At 37.6% G+C, this 22,480-nt stretch overlaps 1 protein-coding gene across 3 annotated transcripts in view; it reads right to left on the reverse strand.

Annotated features, from left to right (window-relative positions):
* The window catches only part of DDAH1 (dimethylarginine dimethylaminohydrolase 1), a 140,403-nt gene that overhangs the window by 39,735 nt on the left and 78,188 nt on the right, over window positions 1-22,480 (reverse strand). Inside the window, exons 1-3 of one of the 3 annotated variants that reach the window (XM_036026368.1) lie at window positions 5,617-5,886; window positions 4,367-4,421; window positions 1,268-1,367 (exon numbers count right to left, since the gene is read on the reverse strand). In XM_036026368.1, the coding sequence (XP_035882261.1) occupies window positions 1,268-1,361 (94 nt within the window). In that variant the 5' untranslated portion in view covers window positions 1,362-1,367; window positions 4,367-4,421; window positions 5,617-5,886. Of the gene's footprint in view, window positions 1-1,267; window positions 1,368-4,366; window positions 4,422-5,204; window positions 5,422-5,616; window positions 5,887-22,480 lie in introns of those variants that run through there. The other 2 variants (XM_036026367.1, XM_028513695.2) reach the window with 2 other exon arrangements.

The raw sequence follows: 22,480 nt of genomic DNA on the forward strand, positions 1-22,480 counted from the left end.
ACCCACAGGGATGTCATATGCAGCAAGGAACTATCCAAGTGTACGAGGAAAAATCTCCTCCTCCAGGGAAGTTAATTATATCAAAATGTAAGTATTACAAGATACTCTTATTAAAAAAAATTTAAAAAATATGTTTATTGAGTTTAGAGAAAGGTGAAGAGGGGAGAGAAATTGATGTTAGAGAGAAACATCAATTGGTTTATTTTCCTCCCATATGCACCTGGACTGGGGATCAAACCTACAATCTCAGTGTGTGCTATGACTGGGAAACGAACCCCCACCTTTTGGTGTATAGGACAACACTCCAACCAACTGAGCCACACTGGCCAGGGCCAAGATACTTTTACATCAAAATGAAGATGGTTATATGTTGTCTATATACATGGTATTCAATAGAAGACTCACATCAGCTAAAATATTAGAATTCCAACAAGCTTCATGCTTTCAGTGGTCCACTTGGGGCTACATTCCCAGATCTCTGGGGATCAGCCTCTGTTGTTCAGGCTGCATCTATGAAACACGTATTTATTCACTAACATATGAAGGATAATAAACTATTACTATAAATTAGAAATTATTATTGATTATCATGCTTATCAATACAACCAGGATGAATCTGGGCATCCAGAGATTGGTCCATGAGTTTACAAAACCATGTGATCATCTAGAGTTGGAAAAGTTAAATGCTAAAATTACTCTTTAGTAGGTATACTAAACCTACTGTAAAAACTGATTCCAGTTAGATCAGTAATAATATTAGGTATTTATATTTTGTTAAGTTCTACTATCATTCATTTGGCAGTAAGCCAATTAAATTTTCATTGGTAATTATTTAAATTCATCTTGCTAACTGGGAAGAAAATTATTTGTAAATGACACATCTTGAATTAAGAATCTTTTAAACACAAACTAGATATACTGTCATACAATGCAAAACCATGCAACCCATAAACTCACATTGCAGAACACAGTAGATGGAACTTACACAATGATACGTACATGCTGATAACATTCCTGTAAAAATATGCAAATACATGCATACAAAAGTACTAAAAGGACACATACCCAAATATTGAAATGTTTATCTTTGAATCAGAGTTTATTTTTGTTTTTTTCCCTTTCGTGCTTTTGTATATTTTCCAAGTTTTTTTGCATTTAGCTAGCATTTTTTTACTTCGGTAATTAAAAAAAAACTATAATTAAACAAATGAATATTAGCCAGGTATTAGATATATTTTTGGATAGGTAAAAGTATATACAGTTATACCTGTGAATAAGACGTCTCCACCATCTAAGGTTGCATTTTCATCTTTCATCTCTATTATATTGAGCTGAAGTTTTTCTAATGCTTCTTTCATCATGTCAACCTGTTGAAAATGATTCAGATTAATATCTTACCATTTTCTAAAAAGAAAACCAATCATCTAAAACTTCTGAACACTGAATCATGCTCCCATGTGCAAAACACACACACACACGCTTGTGATACACGAATATATGTAGTATATGGTGGGATGTGTCCAGAAAGTGTCCAGCCATGTACTATGAAAAATAGACATTTGTTGAAGAAGATACAACATACAAGAAACATTGTACATAAGACAATGATGCCTCAGTCCCCTTCAAAGTAGACACCTTGGGACCTCACACAGTTCTCCCAACTGTACCACAATGTTCCTTTTGCTCTGGTAGCAGAAGCCACAGAATGAATTTTGCCATGACACATTTCAGGCCAAGATCCTGTGCCAAAATCTTGACAGAGTAGTTTTGGAACCTCCAGATTAGCTTCTAGTTCTCACACTGTCTGTCGCTGATGTTTGTGGATCGCAGCCCATATGTGTTCAACATTTTCAGGTGTTCCTGCTTGTTGCAGGCCTTCTAGAACATGGATCACTTTCAACAGATTCTTGACCATCTTGGAAGTGTTTGTGCCACACTTTTATTTGTGCTGCACTCATTGCATCATCCCTGAAAGCCTTCTGAATCATCTGAATAGTTTCTACAGAGGAATATTCAAGCTTCATGCAAAATTTGATTGCTCTACTCACTCAGTCATTTTGAATGTGATGGTCACACAGTACACATGCTCACTCAATGGGGTGTATCATCCCCACTGACTAGTACAGTGAAGTCATCATTGTTCACATATGCGCATTCCAGTCCACTCTTCTTGGCTACTGGATTACATTGATGTCGTGCAAACCATTCACGTTATATTAACAATGGCTGGACTTTTTCCAGACAGATTTCATAGTTTGGACCATCACAGCCATTTACAAGAGAAGAAATTATCTGTTAGAAATTGTCCATTTTGTCCTCCTCTAGTTTAAACTCAAGTCAATATTATAGTCCCCTTTTCTGTTGGGAGGGTAACTAGTTAGGATACTGTTGGAATAGCAGCTAGTTAGGGCACATGAGTCAAGAAAGGTGGGAGGGAGAATAGCCAGTCCTCCTGCCCTTGCCAGAAAGCACAAGATTTAATTTTAAACATTAAGTAACTCTGTAAGAATTGCACACACACAGAGTAATATGTGGAAGGAATATCAATGTCAATAAACAGTACCTTGAAATCTTAGCATATAGAACAGTCATTATTTTGTATTCAAATATTTTTTTAAAATGTCAGAACATCTAAAGCTTCTCTGTAAATCTGAAGTGTTATTTAAATTTAACCTAGGTCTTTAGAGGTGATTAACAAATACAACAAGTGCAATCAAACCAAAGGATACTTGAAAATGAATTTTAGGGCCTGTAATTCCAGACTGTAGTCTCAAGCACAGAGATATTCTGGGCTAAACTAGGGAATACGTTTAGTGAGGTTCTGCTTTAACACAAGAAAACAATTTAAGACATAACAAATGCCCTTTGAAATTCACAATTTAATTCAAGTCCTTCCAATGGCTCAACAAAACAATTTACATGTTTCTGGAAGTCTGTATAATCTTTAACATGGTAAAGACATTGATGGAGAAGACATGAATAGGGCTATGGGAAAAGCAAGAGATCACGTGACATTTAGAAATGTAGGTAGTTCTACCAAAATGCATGCCCAGTTCACATAGTGCGTTGTCAATGAAGAGTTTAGGAGACATAAATATAGCAGAGTAACCTCTAAAGTAATAAAAATATGGAAATACTTTGACAGCAACCCTGACACTCATGCAGTTAAAACAATGAAAAGGATACAAAATAAAATAAATATATCATCTCATTCTTGTCCTGGAACTCATGTAAAAATTCCACAAACTAGAGTGACTCAGAACAATAAAAATTATTTCCAAAGATGAAATAGCCTTAATATTGTAATAAATACACCTAGTGACTTCTTTTAACAGTGGAATAGGTTTTGCTATGAATCAGGAAGTGGAAATCACTGCTATAGCATAGAAAAGAAGCAAAGCAACATTTACCATGACTCGCTGGGCTGCACTGAACCCAGGAAAACACACGACTGTTTCCTTCTGGCTTCTGCCTCTGTGTCTATGGAAAATTCATATTCATTCGGCTTCGACAGATCATGAGAACTGAGCCACTGACACCTTTTGTTTCTATCAAGGCTGCGATTGCTTCTGTTATAACTAACATTTCAAAGATTACTAGGAATTCAGCAGTAACACATTCTGGTGTGAGAAGTTTAATGTAATATCTCAACTCAGGAACTTTATTCAACTCTTAAGAGTTTAAAGAGAACAGAAGAAGGCCAGTATACATACCAGTTTAACAAACATTCTATTTCTTTAAAAGTCCTACGTCTTTCAAATTAAAGTTTTAGAGGATAAAATGCTTGTGGTTTCTTAAAAGTTAAAACAGCTGCACTGACATTAAAAAACTGGCTTTTGTGCAAGGGCAGTACTTTTTAAAAATATTCCTTCACATCTATATAAACAAAGTCATCAGGATGGGTCCATAGCACAAACACTGAAGATACTATATTACTTTCAGAGTTAAGGATATGGATAAGTAAAAAAAAAAAATTAAAGGCTAAGTAAACAGTTTTGAGAACTGCAGGACTACATGGCATCAAATCAGCAATGCTAACCACCGGGAGGTTTCTGGAGAAGAAACACGAGAGCCTGAAACGGAGGCTGTCCACGGAGCACTGCCTTCTCCTGGCACAGGGGTTCCGCGAAGCCAACAAACTCAGCTGTAAACAAGGCCCAGCCTTGCCCTGACACAGGGACCATCAGAAGCCAGCTACTGGGGCAGTTAGAGCACTAAATATAACTATGGTCGTGGGAATTTTTGCAGGAGAAGATCCAAACCATGAGCCTTTAGAACTGCCCACTCTGTGGTTACATAGCCATGGCAAATGTTGACTTAATTAACTTTCAAGAGAGGAAAAAAAAAGACCAAGCAACACACCCACCTTTCACAGAGACACCTTACAGAGTGGAATTTAGCATTACTCAGAGTGGGGAAACCTGTCAGAACAAACAGTATTAACTTCCAAGGCTGAGTTGAATGGGTCAGTTTAGCCCATGAAGTTAGAATTAAAAAGGGGAAATTAGAGAAACGACCTTAATTAAAAAAATTGGCGGTGAAATTTCCATACTCTATTGTAAACAAGACCTTTCTCCCTTCCCTTTTCGCTTTACATGCTTCGTTTCACCTTTTCACTTTATACTTGTATTTCTTCTTGTTCCGTCTTGCCTCCTCTCACCCTTTGCTGCAGATTCCTTTCCCGGCCACAGAGCTTCAGATGACTTCTGCCATTTCTATCCACCCAACTCACACAGCTTTCTTTCCAAGAGCTGGTCCTAGTTTTGAGGTAATTACTTTTTTTCTCTTCTTCTTCCTTCCCTCCTTTTTCTTCTGTAGTACTAATGTCAAAAAAGGCAGAGTCACCAGTTACACACTCAACATCCCCCCACTGAAAACGCTCGTATAGTGTGGTGTTCAGATGAAGGGCCTGGGATTCAAATCCCAGCTCTGCTACTTTCTTCTAGCCAAGTGACCTCAGGTTGTCAAACTTTCTGAACTTCAGTTTTCTCGTTGTTAAAATGGGTGGTTAACCATAATGGTACCGACTTCCTAGGCTCCTCCTGACCATTAAATACATGTAAAACATTTAGTGCATAGTATTCACTCAGTAAACACTGGATATTTCTCTTATTTGGATGAATACCAGCTTGTGTGCGCCCAGTGACAAATACTTGTTCTATGAAACTGACCCACGGGAGAAAACAGTTTCTTTTTCTCTTTACCTTTGGACAAGTTTCTTGAGTTGTGCCATCCCATGACAGAGCCCATCTGCTCTCCTGTAAATGAAAATTAGTCTTTTCTGCAAAGCCGATGTAAAGTTAGAGCACAAGCACTGAGGACACATTTAAATTTAAAGCATTCCAATTTGATTTCCTTCCTGCTCCTGGAAGCTGTCAGGCTATTTCTTGTATTTCTCTGCTTTGAAATAGCCCCTGGAGGTACTACATACAGCAGCAAATGGGCCTGTCTGGTAAGATGTCCCACAGGCCTCAAAGGAGTGTCAACCACGATGATATAGAATGATTACGGTTACTAACGGCATTGCCACTCAACAGGACTCAGTCTAAAGAATTTCCCCTTTTTCTTAAGGCCTGGTCTCCCTTTCTTATCTTTTCTGCTCTACTCTCTTCTTACCCCTTTATGGTCCTCATTTTTGTTCCTTATTTGTCCTGTCATGTTGACATCATCATCCTGTCTTCTCACTGCACTCCTTTTGGGTTCTCATGGTAAAAAGACAGAACTGGGGGTTTGAATCTAGTTTCTGTTACTTATTAGCTATGTGACTTGGGATGAGTTAACCTCTTAGGGCCTTGGTTTCCTAATCCAAAAATGAGGTAATATTTTCTAACAGGAATTATGTGAGTAGCAAATAAGATAACACAGGAAAAGCATCTAGTTCAGTACTTGGCACGTGATGATCAAAACCAGCAGCTGCTAAAAACAAACAATCAAATAAACCAGTAGTGGCTGATATCATTATTATTTTGTCCTCAATTAACTCAGTGCTTGGTTTGGATTACTTTCAAAAAGAAATAAAAGATAAAAACATACCCATCTGTCATGTTAAATCAAACATCTTTTATTCCCAATTTCCCTGTTCTTCTTGCAAAGTTTTCCCCCAAAACAATATACCAAAACAAATATAAAACTTTATATATTTTTAATTGGGAAGTTATATACAAAATCACTTGTAGTAGTGCCATAATTAGTTTAATATTTTATTTAGGTGCCAATGTTGTCCCATTGGTCTTATCCAAAGTCGACTTTGCTGCATACTTTAAACAATGTCCTCTTTGAATGTTTCACAGCTTCCCTTTGAAGGTTGTGAATGTTCTCATGAGGCCTATGGAACAGTCTGTGCTGAGGTTCCACTAAGAACCTGCACCAACCTCTGTTTGCCCAACTGCCTTCCTTTAGCTGCTTTTGCTCACTGAGCTGCCAGATGTTGTGACTACAAATGAGGCCCTCGGCATCGGCCTGTCTGCAGCTGCTGTGTCTCAGCCCCTGCGCTGGGGGCTGTGCTATCGCCAACACCACTAGGTTTCCATTGCCCTTTAAATGTTCTGAGTCCCTTTTAACCCATCCTATTATAAGAGCTTTAAAATCACACTCATCCTATTTATGTTCTTATCTAATTCTGAAGAGACGAACAGCAGCAACATAGCTTTGTTGGTGGTGAGGCGGTTCCATTTTCTCTACTAGTTGCTGATTTTGTTTTGCCTTTAGTGTTAAGTGTGACAGGCAGATAATGCTGAGGAAGCCACTCAAGGAGCTGAGGTGATTGATGTCTCTTGAATGTCAGTGGACAGCTGGCTTGGAACTTGCTGGTGCATCAAAGTTACACTGCCCTTGTCACACTCAAAAGGCCATGTTTCACTTGTCATGCCACCATCAAGTTCTTTGTTAACCAGCACATCTTTGCTCCTGTGGCCACTTAGACTAGTACTTTTGGCTGATTTTATAGTGATACCTAATGCCCATATCACGCCTTTACATTTATTTCCTCACTTGATTGATGTTTCAGAAGTTCACAGTCTAGTGGGGAAGATACACCTTATGACTATATGGTGATGATAAAATGAAATAGTTGTTGCTCTATCATGAAATAGATGCTCATGATAACCCCACAAGGTAGGAAGGGTGGGCATTAGTAAACTCATTTTACAGGGGTGAACCGCAGCTAAGGGAGGTAGATTGACTTGCCGAGTGGTCTCTTGAGCCCATGCCCACATGCACTTCCACTGCACTGTGTAATGATGACTCCCCTGAGGCCCCATCACAGAGCACAGCCCCATCCGATCGGAGCTCCTGCCTTCTGTTTTCCAACTCCATTCATTTAAGTCCCCTGGGTATTACAAGACCCTATGCTAAGGTAATTTTGGCTTTCATGGTATATTCGTGTCAAAGAAGAATGACATGTCTATAAATGAGGATCTTAGGATACTAAGGTACAGTGTGATTAAATGCTAAGTAATATGAACAGAATGTACAAACCACACTGGGAATGGTCACCCAGGATGGTCTGCATATTAATTACCACACTTCATCTGGGGGGATGCTTTAGGCTCATCTTCAAGGAATGTTCAGTGGTTCATTCCTCAACTTCTCCTCATGTGCTGATCAAATTACTAAAACTGACCAACACTACCAAAAAAAATCAAAAAGAGGATCAAAAAGAGGTTTCACATACTACATGACTCAGTCATAAAAATTCCTAAGTAAAAACATACTGGAACCCTCTTCTAAACTCTAATTTTAGGACAAAGCTGTTAGGAGGAATTTCATTAGCAATATATTACAGCAAACACTAAGATAGTTTTCCTATGTGCCACTCTACTAAGACATGATATTTAACTTATCCAACTCTCAAGCTGGTGAAACAAGTACAAACATTATTTCTCTTTTATGGATGAGAACACTGAGGCAGGGCAGTTGACTTCCCCAAGGTCTTTGAGCATTGGAGCTGAGATTTAAACCTAGACAGCTGTGCTCTGAAGTTTGTGTGTTCTATACAATTTGTCACTATCAGAAATATAATATAGATACCCACTATGCAGTCAAATGAAAATAAAGGTTGAAATGACTGTGAGGATCTACAATACCTCTTAGTTTCTTTGTTTGAACAAAACATAGAGTCAGACATTCTCAGGGAAAGAAGGACAGGGGCTACAAATTGCAGCAATTTGAACTGAATTTTGTTTTCCCAAGAGTATACAAAGGTTAATGAATTTTGGGAGCCACTACTTCATCTTTCCAACATCTAGATCAGCTTATGAGAAGGAGTTATTTGTGGAAAAATGTTTAAATGGTAAACAATGAAGAGGCTATTTTTACTCCATTTTATGCCGCTGCCCCCTTTGTCAAATATTAATTGACCAGAGAGACTTGGGTTTATTTCTGGGCTCTCTGTTCTGTTCCATTGGTCCATGTGTGTGTTCTTATGCCAGTACCAGGCTGTTTTGATTAGAGTGGCCTTGCAGTACAGTTTGGTATCAGGTATTGTGATCCCTCCTAATTTGTTCTTATTTCTCAAAATTGTTGCAGCTATTTGGGGTCATTTATGGTTCCATGTAAATTTTTGAAATGTTTGTTCTATATATGTGAAATATGTCATTGGTACTTTAGTAGGGATTGTGTTGAATCTATAAATTGCTTTGGGTACTATGGACATTTTGATGATGTTAATTCTTCTAATCCATGAACACGGCATATGTTTCCATTTGTTTGTGTCTTCCTTAATTTCTTCAGTGTTGTATAGTTTTCTGAGTACAGGTCTTTTACCTCCTTGGTTAGGTTCATTCCTAGGTATTTTATTTTTCTTGTTGCTATATCAAATGGGATTTTTTTCCTGATTTCTGTTTCTGATATTTCATTGTTGGTATACAAAAATGTCTTTGATTTCTGAATATTGACTTTGTGTTCTGCTGTTTTGCCAAGTTCATTTATTAGGTTGAGCAGTTTTTTGGTGGAGTTGATAGGATTTTCTATGTACATTATTATGTCATCTGCAAACAAAGACAGTTCTGTTTTCTCTTTTCCAGTTTGGATGCCTTGTATTTCTTTTCCTGATTGTCTGATTGTCTTTTTCTTGTCTGATTGCTGTGGATAGGACTTCCAATACTACGTTGAATAGAAGTGCCCATCAGTAAATAAATGGATCCAAAAACTATGGTACATTTACACAATGGAATACTACACAGCAGAAAGAAAGAAGGAGCTCCTACGTTTTGCAACAGCCTGGATAGAACTGGAGAGCATTATGCTAAGTGAAATAAGCCAGGTGGTGAAAGACAAATACCATATGATCTCACCTTCAAGTACACCCTACTCAACTAAATAAACCAGCAAGCCAAATATAACCAGAGACATTGAAATTAAGAACAAATGACCCTGGCTGGTATAGTTCAGTGGATTGAGTGAGGCCTGTGAACCAAAGTGTCACCAGTTCGATTCCCAGTCAAGGCACATGCCTGGGTTGCAGGCCAGGTCCCCAGTGGGGGTCATGTGAGAGTCAACCATACATTGATGTTTCTCTCCCTCTCTTTCTCTCTCTCTAAAAATAAGTAAAGAAAATATAAAAAAAAAGAAATTAAGAACAAATGGACAGTCACCAGAAGGGAGGTGGGAGGGTATAATGGGGGGAAAGGGGAGAAGGGTTTTCAGGAACAACTATAAAGGACACATGGACAAAACCAAGGGTGGGAGGTGGTATCAGGGGAGGGAGGTGGGGAAGGCTGGGGTCAGGGGAGAGTTAGGGGGGTAAAGCAGAAGACCATACTTGAACAACAATAAAATTTAAAACAATGGAAAAAATAAAAAGTCAACAATGTATTTAAATTACAGTGGGATTACAAAAGTGTATGGACATGTAGACACACTTCAAACCAAACCAATTAATCTGGAGAGATGGGGAGGGTTGCTGCCACACTGGGAAGTATGGCAGGCATAATTCTGAGATGGTGCCAAGACTGCCACACCCTGATGTACATGTTGAGTGCAAATCTCTCCTTTTGAGTATAAGAAGAAACTGCAAATATGATATCACTCTTGTGACTAGGTTACATTTCATAGCACAGGGAAGATATTTTGCAGGTGTAATTATGGTTTGTAGTCAGTTGACTTGAGTTAATTGAGAGGGAGATGATCCTGGGTGGGCCAGACCTAATCAGGTGAGCCTTTCAAAGAGGGTTTCATGGTTAGAGGCAGAGGAAGTCAAAGAAAACTTCTACTCTATGGAAGAAAGTAAACAACCACGTTGGGAATGTTTATGTAGGGGGCCCACAGACCAGCCTCCAGGAACTGAGAGTAACTTCCAGTTGATAGCCAGCAAAAAACCCCAGCGGCCTTAGTCCTACAATTGCAAAAAACTGAATTCTGCCAACAATGTTAATGAACTTGGAAAAGGGTCTAAACTCTAGATCAGAACACAGCCCACGTAGCAACCATTCACACTATCAAGTCATAAATAGGTGTCTTTTTAAGTTGCTATGCATATAGTTCAAGTAGTGACATTGCAACAGAAAATCAATACAAAAAACCCTAATTTATACAGACTATTTTTTTAAAAAATGTATTTGTAAAGGTTTGTTGTTAGGAGCAAAAAAGTTGAATTAAACATTCATTTCCAAGTTGTTCAAAACATAGCTCAATGATTCTTAAGATCTTCCTAAAAAATTACCAAAAGAATACAATGTTTTAAATGACTTTGGGTACCAGACCCACCAACTTCCTTAATCTGTTATCTATTAAAATGTTGTACGGTTATACTTTCAAATGCTGAAAACAGGTTGCAATGTTGTTTTTTTGGCTACAATTCTAATACATGCTCACAAAAATTAACGTGACAAACGTGTGTATGTAAATAGTGACACAAAGCAAAAGTGTGCCTTGAATCATCTCAATCTTATTCTTATTCTTATTCATTCAGTAAATACTGGGTATCTGTTGAGAGCTAGACACAATGCTAGACAGTGGTCAATGACCATACCAAAACAGACATGGCCCCTGCCACACAGTGTCCTTAGGGTGACAGACATGAAAGATTCACACAAGTCAAAATACAGTTATATATTATAAGGGCTTTAAAGGAAAGCAATAGTGTGCTTTGGGAAATAAGAGGGGTACATGTTTCAGGGAGTCAAAGAAGGTCACTCTGAGGAAGCAACATCTAAGCTAAGAAATCAAAATGTTAATAGTAGTTACTTAGTCCTGCAGGTAGGTCATCTGGAATTCTTCCTTAGAACAAAAGCAGCTTTCTGGATGACACTTAGATCATAAATGGCTCACCTTAGTCTATTAGAAAATGTAGTGAAGGGCTTCTTTATTAGGAAAATGGTCATTAGAACTGGAAATTATTTAGTATATTAAAATCTTCAAAAATTATCAGAGTCAAGTAAATGTCAATCCTGTAATCATTCTGGGAACTCATGATATTTATAGGATGGTTAACATGTATGAAACTTTTTATAGCCACGTACCTCATTTTCCTCTTAACTGAACTTTTATAATAGTAACTGTTGTTAGTACATGACTATGATCTCCTGAAACATTTCCCACAGACTACTAAATATCCACTGCATTTTTTCCCATTGGCTTCTTGGATTTTGAAACTTACTGCTTTATTTCTAGCGATAAGTTCTAAAAATGAACCAGGATATTCAACATCTTGGTTTTCATATTTGTCAGATGAGGGGGCAGAGCTTAAAAATGAGGTCATTTCCCCTTCTAGATTTCTGAGTTGTTTTGTAGTCCCAAAACAACTTTTGGCATTTGTAAATGTGACTCTAACCGTAATTTTACCTCCCTCTCATGGAGTTTACTGAAAAGTCCCAGGTGATTATTCATGAGTAAAGTATTCTGGTGTTTACCGAAATTCAATCAGAAGCAATGAAGTTGGGTATATGCATGGGGGGAGGACACGACAAACCCAAAAGTAGATAAAAAAATCTGAGAAGGATGGAAATCCTCAGAGGTGAGCAGAGAGGGATTCTGCTGCAGTAAAGAAAAACTACATCTAGAAAACAAGGTGTGTGAGTGTCAACACTAACTTATGATACTTATGTGTTATTTATTTTTTTTCTTGAAGAATCCAAGGTGCTTCTAATTACCTGCCAACAGTGAGTATAATTATACTATACAGGGCACCCATAATGCCTGTCCCATGAGAAGAGAGATGTCAGGCCTGCATACTTCCTCATATCCGTATATAGTATAACAGGGTTCACAAACTTTGGCTCACCGTACCCAGTTCCCAGGACCAATCATGACCTGAAAAAGGAGCTAACAAGCTCCAGGCTCATGCTCTGGGATTCAGCACGAGGTCGTTCTTTATCCTTTGTCCTGCTTTAGTCATATTCCTGGGCACCACCTATGGTTATTTTCACTGGGGTCCTAATCTAATAATTTATCCCAGTCTTGTCCTATGAGAAGAGTGCTTCTCTATGCTCTCCCTAAGGATTTGAGTGTTGTTCCTACAACCCAGCACTGTAGATGAGCTTTCCAAGTACCTACTATGTGCAAGTGGTCCTTGTCATCTCTCTATATCTCCTCAACACAGAATCAGTATCCCCAAGATCTGTGAACCCACCTCTTCACAACTCACAACTCTGGCCATCTTTTATAATTTTAACGCCACGGATTTAACTTATCATCATTAACATTAGGTAAAATGTATTAAGCTCTTTCTAGGTGCCAAGCACTGTGCTCAGTGATTTTGCATGGAATATACCTTCAGGTACCTCCTAGGCTAAATCGGTCATCACTAGGGACTGGTGCAAATGACGTAATTTCTGCCACTGAGGGGGAGTCCGTTGAGAGGTTCCTGAAGACACAGAGGTTCCTTTGGGCATTGTCCTGTCAAATATGGCACCTGGAACTGGGGCTGCTCTGAGAAGACAGCCATCAAGGATGGCAGGATGGAGAGACAGAAAGAACCTGGGACCTTGATGACATTGTTGAGCTGATGAAACAACCAACCCTGGAGGCTTGGCGTTCTTAAAATGAGGTGGGCAAAGGAGATTGATAGTCATGAGTATGATAAACAGAGTTCATTCTTATATTATTATTGATTAGTTATAGCACAATTTTCCATATGAATAACATTTTGCCCCACCCTGTATATGAAATTTTTATTTCCTTAACTACTTTCAGTTTTCTGTTAGCTGCAGCTAAAAGCAACTAATTTACTTATATAACACAATTGACAAGCAGTATCCAGAGTCCATAACTAGAGAGTAATAAGAAGCCATACTACTAAAACTCATTAAATTCTGATGTAGACACAACTTTTCATGGAGGGTTTTTCTGTCTTTAGGAGCACACCATGACTCGCCATTCCACAAATTATACACTATCTAAGATGTGATTTTAACTGATAATACCTACTATGTTGGCTGATAAGAATGTTGATCAAATGACACTTATAATATACTAAGACAATCCTGCTTGCAGAAAACAGCAGATTATAACTAATAATTTGTAAGCCAAAAGCACTCCAAGAAGTAATATATACCTCAATTCTGTAGGTAAAGTACATGTATTACAGCTCCATGTGTCAGAACTGGAAGTTAATGTTGCGACACCCCTCTTTGAACCAGCGCTCAGACCTGGAGGACACGCGACTGGGAAGGTTAGACAGAAATGAAGAAGGAAAACCAAGGAGGCCAGAGTACAAAGGAGAATAAAAACAGCTCTGAAGAAAGCTGGAAAAGATCCCTCTCAGTACCTGGAGTGGACACAACAACAAAGTGCTGGATGTTCAAAGGCCGTTCCATGAAGAGGTGGCAGCAAGACAGTTCCCTAGAAGAAGGCTGGAAGCAACATTCAGCATTTAAAATGAAAAATGGGCAGTGGCTCTGCTGGTCTTGTCACTCTTGACATATAACACACTAATTCAAGTGGTCCAAGTCCTTGCTGATGTTAATGATACAACACATGTATTGAGTATCTGAGATCAACTGAAATTCTGTCTCTAGAGCACAAATAAAAATATGATTTTTCACCAAATACCAAATGAAAATAAGTGTCAAAGGCTTGCAAAATTTAATATGTTAGAGAACTAGGAAACTGATAAATTTTAAAACTAATTTTCCTGAAAGTCAAAAGGCATAAAAATTTGCTGTGCATGTAGTCCAAAGTAAGCACCATAGAGCCTGAAGTGCCCATAATTTTCTGTGAACTCAGAGAAGTTGCATGCTGCCATTTAAAAAGGCAAACAGCCTTAAAGTATGAGAAATACTTCATATGCTCAGCACACAATTAATACATTGTGGGAATTAAGCTGCTCTAGAAACCTTCCGACATACCCCTGTGCCCACTCCAGCCTCGGGCCCTGGCTGGGTTAGATATACCTCCTGTGTGCTCCCGTGTCCCCCAGGGTGTTTTACTAATTAAAATTCTGGCCCCAGTAGACTCTCTATATTTGTGTTAAATGAAGAGCTGAACAACTTTGCAAGTTAGACATAATTTCTAGAAATGTTATAATAAACTTATGCATAAGGAAAAATGATCCACTTTGTTTAGCCAAAGCATAGTAAGCAGGTGGGGTGACCTCCTCTGGACAACTCTTACAGCATTTCAAAGGTGAGCAGACTCATCTTTCTTTCTAAACAACTCCAAGTAAGAAAACCACCCTGGATCTATTCATCACGATAATCACTAACTGCCATTCTTCTCTTTACCTTCTCCTGTACTTTCATTCATTTACCTAGTCAGTCAATAAATAACTATTCAGAACTTTTAAATATATTTAGCACTATTCTTTTTTTTTTAAAGATTTTATTTATTTATTTTTAGAGAGGGAAGGGAGATAGAGAGAGAGAGAGAGAAACATCAATGTGCGGTTGCTGGGGGTTATGGCCTGCAACCCAGGCATGTACCCTGGCTGGGAATTGAACCTGGGACACTTTGGTTCCCAGCCCGCGCTCCATCCACTGAGCTACGCCAGCCAGGGCTTATTTAGCACTATTCTACACCATGAGAATACATCAGGGAAGAGAGAAGATTCTGTGTATATGTATTCTAGTGGGGATATGTCGAGATAGACAAGAAATAATGCACAGAAAAATTATTAGATATATTAGATAGTGGTAGGTACCATGCAGAGATTTAACTCAGGGTATGTGATATGAAAGGAGTAAGTGGCTAGTGTGGAGTGGGAAGTCAGGAGAACCTTTCTGAAATGTGACATCTGTGTAGAGACCTGAATGATTGAAGGTTCCAAGAGCCAATCCAAAAGTCCTAAGGTGAGAATAAGTTTAACTTATTCAAGGAACAGAAAGATAGCCAGTTATTCAAGGAACAGAAGTGTGAGTCTTAAATAAAGAGGGCAAGTGCTATGGGCTGGAACAATCCTCTGTCCCAATTCATATGATAAAGTCCTAATCCCCTTTATCTCAGAATGTGACTGAATTTGAAATGGGGCCTGTAAAGAGGTAATCAGGTTGAAATAAGGTGACTAGCCCTGGCCAGGGGGCTCAGCTGTTGAAGTGTCATCCCATATACCAAATGGTTGCAGGTTTGATTCCCAGTCAGGGCACATACCTAGATAGTGGGTCTGATCCCCAGTTGGGCATGTATGGGAGTCAACCACTCGATGTTTCTCTCTCTCTCAAAAATCAGTGACCGTATCCTCAGGTGAGGAATATTAATGAAAAAAATAAGGTGGCTAGCATGAGCCCTAATCCAATATGACTGGTGTCCTTGTAACAAGAGGAGATTAAGACACACACAGATACAGAGGGAAGACCATGTGAAGACACAGGGAGAAGGCTGTCATGTACAAACCAAGGACAGGGTTTCAGGAGAAACCAACCCTGCCAATACCTTGATCTCAGACTCCTATACTCCTGAATTGTAGGAAAAAAAATTTTCTATTGCTGAAGCCACCAGTCTGTGGTACTTTGTCATGGCAAGTCTAGCAAAGTAACACAGCAAGGTACCAGACAAAGCTGGGGATTCAAGAAGAGGACAAATCATACGGAATGCAGTAAACCCACATGAAAGGTTGGAATTGTAAATGTTATCAAAGCCTCTGGAAACTTGAAGGAGGGGAGTGGTATAATCTAATTTACAAAGACGTTCTGGCTAGCTGCACTGCAAAAACGGATTGGAAGGCAAGAATGGAGGCAGAGAAGTTAGTTAAGTGGCAGTTGTAGTAGTCCAAATGAAAGATAATGGTGGCTTGGACAAGAGTGGTGAAAGCAGAGACAAGCATAGTCAGGCATTTGAGATGTATTTTAAAGAAGAGTTGATCGCACTTGGTGATGGATTAGATGTGAGGATGAAGGAGAGAAAGGAATCAAGAATGACTCAGATTTTTGTCTTGAGCCACTGGGTGGATGGTGGACCAATTTCTGATATAGATAAGGCAAAGGAAAGAAGCACATTTGGGGAAAAAATTCAGGAGTTCTGTTTTGGCCATGTTGAGTTTAAAATGCCTTCTAAACAAACAAACAAACAAACAAACAAACAAAGCCTTCCAGATATTCACATAGAGAAGTCATATTTGAATCATATTTGAATATATTAATCTAGACTTCTGGAGAGTACTCAGAACAGAAAGTAAGATTTGGGAGTCAATGACATAAGAACAGTATATAAAACTTAAGGGACATTAGAATTTAGGGACTCTCAAACTGTGGCCTGCAGGAAGTGATGTGAAATATATGTCCTTGACAATTCCTCTTAACAGTACTCCAAGAAAGACACTCCATGATATGTTTTTGGTCCATTGCTATTGCAAGGTATGGTGGTTGTTTGCAGCAATGGATGGAAAAATTTCCCTTTGACAGGAAAGAACTGCTTAATGCACATTCATTATAACTGCAAAGATAAAGACCTGAGAACACATAAATGGATTGTCATAAACTTTCCTGATGTAACAGGTATGTGAAGGGTTCAAGTACTACTCCTTGCCAACTGCCTTACATTTTCTTTTTAAATTCAGTTTTGTAAAAGCTGTAAAACACAACAGTAGTAGAGGATTTTATTCTTCCAGAAACCATCAATTTTGAAATTGTGATCACTTGCACAGGAGACAAGGTGAAGCTCATTAAGCAATTAAATAAGAGTAAGTAAAGCTATAGGAAGAACAACAAACACGTTTTAGGTCAGCTAGTTAAAAAATATATTTGCACTATAGCACCATAGGGCTGAATAAATGCTCGCTGTGCTAATTAAAACACATTCTTATTTCCTTATTCAAGTAGATCTCCTAAGGCCCTTGGCTCAGATACCCTTCATCAGGCTATCCTCAATGCCTGCTGTATGTACTAAATGTGAGTAAGGCTGTATTTCTTTAAAAAGTATTATACTTATTAATTTTTTACCAATTGAAACATGCTTTTTTCATGTTTCAAGTTGGTACATGTTTCAAGATGCAAGTTGGTGCTTTCTTGACTATACCACATTGCCCAGTGCCTCAACACAATATTTAGGATCGTTTTTAGAATGTCAGGATTATTATCATTATTATTTTTGGAATGCTGGTTTTAATTTTCTCCTTCCTAGTCTGGGGTATGTGTGTGAGTTGTGGTTAAAGCCTTCATTAGAGATGGACGTGACAGGCTCCAGTCAGGGCCAGCAGGGTACACTGTCACTCATTCTGAGAAGTCGCCTCCTGATGCCAGGCTACAGTGCGGCATGCAGTTCGGTAAATATTCACTCTTTGTCATATGTTCAAATATTTGCTTCTCTTTAAGCTTATTTTTAAAAGTTATGAAAACCACCAGCTGAATATTTGTGTGTTTATGGATATGAAGTAAAGGCTTATTTCCAACCATTGTTGTACAAAGTGGTTAGTGTCAATAAATTGTCCTTTTTTAGCAGTTGTCCATATTCTAACATGATCATAACAAAAATAGTGAGTAATTTCTCATCTGTTACTGAATCTGAGCATGCTCAGCTGGACCGAGATTGAAACAGTTTGATCGTATTTTCCTAATAGAAAAGTTCCAGTCAACGTTTTATCACGGAAAACTAATTATCATCTAACTAATGAGCTTTGCCTTTCCAAAATACTTTAGTAAAAGATGGTAACCTCCTTGCCCTTATGGTTTTTTCTCCTTTAAAAACAAAAAATTATTTCTGCTTTCAATTATCACTAAATATTAACTAAGTTTTAAATAAAACATTCATTCGAGCAATAGCTACCAAGGATATAACACAGAAGGGACTTCATATCTGGTTTTGAGTTATTCTCAAAGTAAAATAAACAATGGCATCTAGATTCTCTTCTTATGAGGCAGAGCATGATGAAATTAGATTTCATAAATGTCACTGCCCCTGTTTATTGTCTTTTCCCTTGAACCAGGGCTGAGCTGGCTGAGATCCATTGTCTCTGAACCAGATTTATTATGGATATGCATTCCATTTCACAACAGGAATGTACTTATTATAAAATGTACAAAACTTACAGTCTGGAAAAGCACACAATCTGTTGGCAAAAAACCCACTTTGTTTAACAGTAAGTATCATTTGAAAGTTATTGAATGTACCTAAATTAAATTTAACATGACAAAAGTTGACACTCAAATCTGAAAATATATCCCTATTGAACACACTAATGTTTATGCTGTCAAAACTAAAAGCATTTTAGTATTATGCAAATACACTCCCATAGTATTTTTTTATTGACATTGTATATATAGCTAGATGTTCTTGTTGGTTTAGTTTCTCCCAGATAGTAACTCAGGAACTTTGGAAAGTAGATAAATTCTTTCAGGTCTTCAGAGCACAATTTAACACACTGTCTCTTTAGTGATTATTGTCATTTGGTATTTGGTCAATGAATTGAAGAGTATCTTTATAAATACCAAGGAGAAACTAAGAGATATCTCTAAGAATAAGAAGAATGTGGATAAATTTAGCAGTAAGACTATGCAAAAAAAATTACAATAATTTTTTAAAAGTATACCTGTTAATAAAAACTAAAAGGAAATGTGCAAAAATAAACAGAACTGTGGTTAGTTGGAAGATAATGCTTGTTGTGTCACTGGAAGCAGCTGAGAAACACCTGAACCTATAAAACATCTACTACCTGCAATAGTAACTACTGCCCATTCTGGCTCCCAAGGCAGATCCATGCACAGAGGACACAGCTTGTCAATGCATGCTTTCTATTATTCTAAACATCCAAATACTCAAGAGACTCTGGATAAGGAAAGGTAGATTGCTTGTAGCTCTATTGAACAAGTCTTTTTTTGGTTGAGCTATCAGCCCTTGGTTCATCTACGTTTCACTGCATCCAGGTTCTCATTATTGGAGTCCTCCTTGCTTTCCTGGACTATCCACTTGTACTGGACTAGAAACAGACCCAGCACAGATTCTGCTGCTGCATGACCTGTTTCTAGTCCATGCAAACACTTCCACAAACTCTGGCAGTGCAGCTATGCTCAACGCAGTAGTGCCTTTTTGGCTCCTTATCTAAATAGTCACTCAGTTTCTTGCCCTCAAGATCCTCTAGACTCCTGCTCATGGTGTTTTCCAACTGCAGCAAATATATGTCAACTCTCTGAGGTGGTCTCTTTAAAGCCCACTTTCTCCTGACATCCCATCCCACACACTCAAGGTAGAAAGATTCAAAAGTACAGATAAGTAAAAATGAAGCCATTAAAAATCTTCATAATCCCAACACCATTCATAAATACCACTATTAACAAACTATCACATAGACCTCTGAAATTTTCTGTTATGTTTATGAAAACATTTTTCTCATACTATTATCAAATTATATGTTCATATATTCCATATTTAATAAAACATGGGACATTATTATAAGGTAATAAAAAATAAATTCCCATTTAAGTTGCAATCGCTTTAAAGTGGACTTCCTGAAAAATTATCTTCTGAAATAGTCTTTTGTTGTTAGTAAACACAGTAAGTAAAGCTCCTTGTATTGAATTTCAGAATACTTTAAGACTTAACCCTAAACAAAAATTCAGATTTTTATTGTGGTAAGAGGATACGGGAACAACTTTTTAAAACATTTAAATATTTGAAGAAATACTTTAGGATCAACTGGGGTACATGTTAGAATTTGAGTCTACAAATCTATGTCAGAATTCATAGAGCTTTTCTTCTCTGAATATTCATAAATCAGATAAGAGAAACGAAAAAGAAATATTTAGTTATCAGAAATAGTTTTTTTCCCTGAGGCATCAGTAAAGACTTCTGTGACAGGAAGTTTAAATACTGAACCAAGCGCTGGAAAAGTGACCTTACAACTGCAAAATGATTAACAAACGTGGACAGAGAGGGGTCCTCTGTTCTTGTGGATATGCAGAGCAGACCCAGAATGCCCCTGCCAAATCCAGGTCCTCATTATTTTGAAGACACCTGATATCCCATTACACCCAGTGAGGCTGACAACTCCTTGCCCACACTGACTGCATGCCATGTACCCCATTTTATGATAAAAAGGCTTTAAAATTCATGAAGCTTGTTGCAAGCTCAACTGTCACATTCAACTCACTCCAAAGTCTATGGGAAAAAAGGGTAGAGCAGATATTTCAACTGAAGCTATTATTGTGCTTGAGTAACCATATTCCATTAAATTGCTAATGACCTACTAAGAGATGTTGATCACATCAGCCACACAGTTACATTCCTTTCCTTTATACCAGCTTGCTCAGTTTCATTCTATACAGTATACTCTTTCTGTGCCCTTTAGTCCAAGGTTGCCCAGAATTCAAAGCACTTATTCAGTAAGTTTGTAATTCAATTTAGTATGCTATTAACAGAATTCTTTAGAGAAAATCATGGAAAAAGAAAATCAAACTTATTTTTGGGTTGATGACCAATTTTAAAGGAAACACATACTAAACCAGTTTCAAGGAAAAGGTCAGAATCCATGAGATATTAAGGGGAAAAAAGAAAAAAAAACATTAATTTCCACAATTTTCCGACATTCCTTAAAAATAAAAACAAGCTTAAGTATGGAATGGCAAGGTCCCATTTCCCCTGTACTAATGGTGGGGAACAATACTGCCATTCATAGGAAGTTAGAAAGCAAGGGTTTTTCCTCAACACCAGGGAAGTTTTGGCTTCCTTTCCCTTTATTTATTCTGGGGTTCAAAATTGAACATTATAAATCTTGAGTTAGTCTCTCAGAACAAATAATAATATACAATTAATTAAATGCTTTACAGCTTGCTTTTTGCTAGCACAACTGTCTCTTCATTATAAATGGTGTATCAAGCCACTGTTGTATTAGAGTATTAAATACTGAAAATGTATAAAACTAAATCTATATCCTATAGAATCAGCCACTTTAAAAATAAGTAAAATGTTACGTACATTGCCTACCTGATAACTAATTAGTTTATTCCTCATTCAAAGATTAATTGAAAATGTATGATGGGAATTATACATTAAAATTAAGGGAAAATGTTTAATTTTAAAATTCTTTCATCAAACAGAAAGCAATTATTTTCTTATATTTTTTCTAGTTGGTATATCCATCGAAGAGCCTTTGAAGGAAGGAGAGGTCTCCACAAGCTCAGGGTGTCGATGTCTGTCCCTATCCAGTCTTCCACAGGGTGCAGCTGGGGTAGCATTTCTTTCCGTAGAGCAGCTGGTTTGGCATAACTTGCCAATGCACTCAAAGTGCTTTTTTTTTCCCCCACCAGTACAGTCAAGCTGAGTAAAAGCGAAATTCATTTTCTTGATTATTTTATGATTATAAAAATATTTGTGTCTATCTTTTTAGAGTGACCAAGATTAGGTGTAGTGAAAGAATTTTCCTCTCTGAAACACCTTAGTGAGAACACATAAAAACCAACTCTAAATCACGCACAAAGCCAGAGTAGAGAAAAAGTAAATGTTAAAGCAACAATAATGTGATTCAACAAAAATAAAAATGAGTAATAGCCCAATATAAAATGCTGAGAAATTACGGTAATTTCACAATCCATCAGAAACAGCAAAACACACCGTTACTTTAACAAATATTTATTGATCACCTAATAGATGTCAAGGGGAGATGAAGATATATATGTGGTAAGTTTCTGGCCTGAAGAATTAAATGAAAAAAAGAACTTGCCCAGGATATACAACCCACAGAATCATGGAACATTAAAATCAGAAGAGATCTCAGCAGTCATACAGATCAGGAGACCAAGTCCCATCAGGTTTAAGTAATTCTCCCCAGTCATGTGGGGCAGAAGCAGAACTAGAACTTACTTAAAGCATAATAAAATTTCTGGCTCAGCAGAAATGTTTTTCAGACAAAAAGTCATGATTAAGACCGATGATAAATAGTTGTTTCTATTTTAAAAAGTTTGAGAATAATGAATATACTATTAAATATATACATATCTATTTAAATCTTCTTCTTAGACTGAAGTTAAATAGTGAATACAGTATTCATTTGTACAATGACCAGATTTCACTTAAAGTTTTTGTATTGGCTGGGATTTCACCTTTCATGGCATCAAATAAGGAAGCTTCTACCACCTGACAAAACCAAAGACCTCAGAACGAATGTGGCTTGTCATTGGAA

The sequence above is a fragment of the Phyllostomus discolor genome, chromosome 5 (genome assembly GCF_004126475.2).
Source record: "Phyllostomus discolor isolate MPI-MPIP mPhyDis1 chromosome 5, mPhyDis1.pri.v3, whole genome shotgun sequence".
Lineage (NCBI taxonomy): Eukaryota > Metazoa > Chordata > Mammalia > Chiroptera > Phyllostomidae > Phyllostomus > Phyllostomus discolor.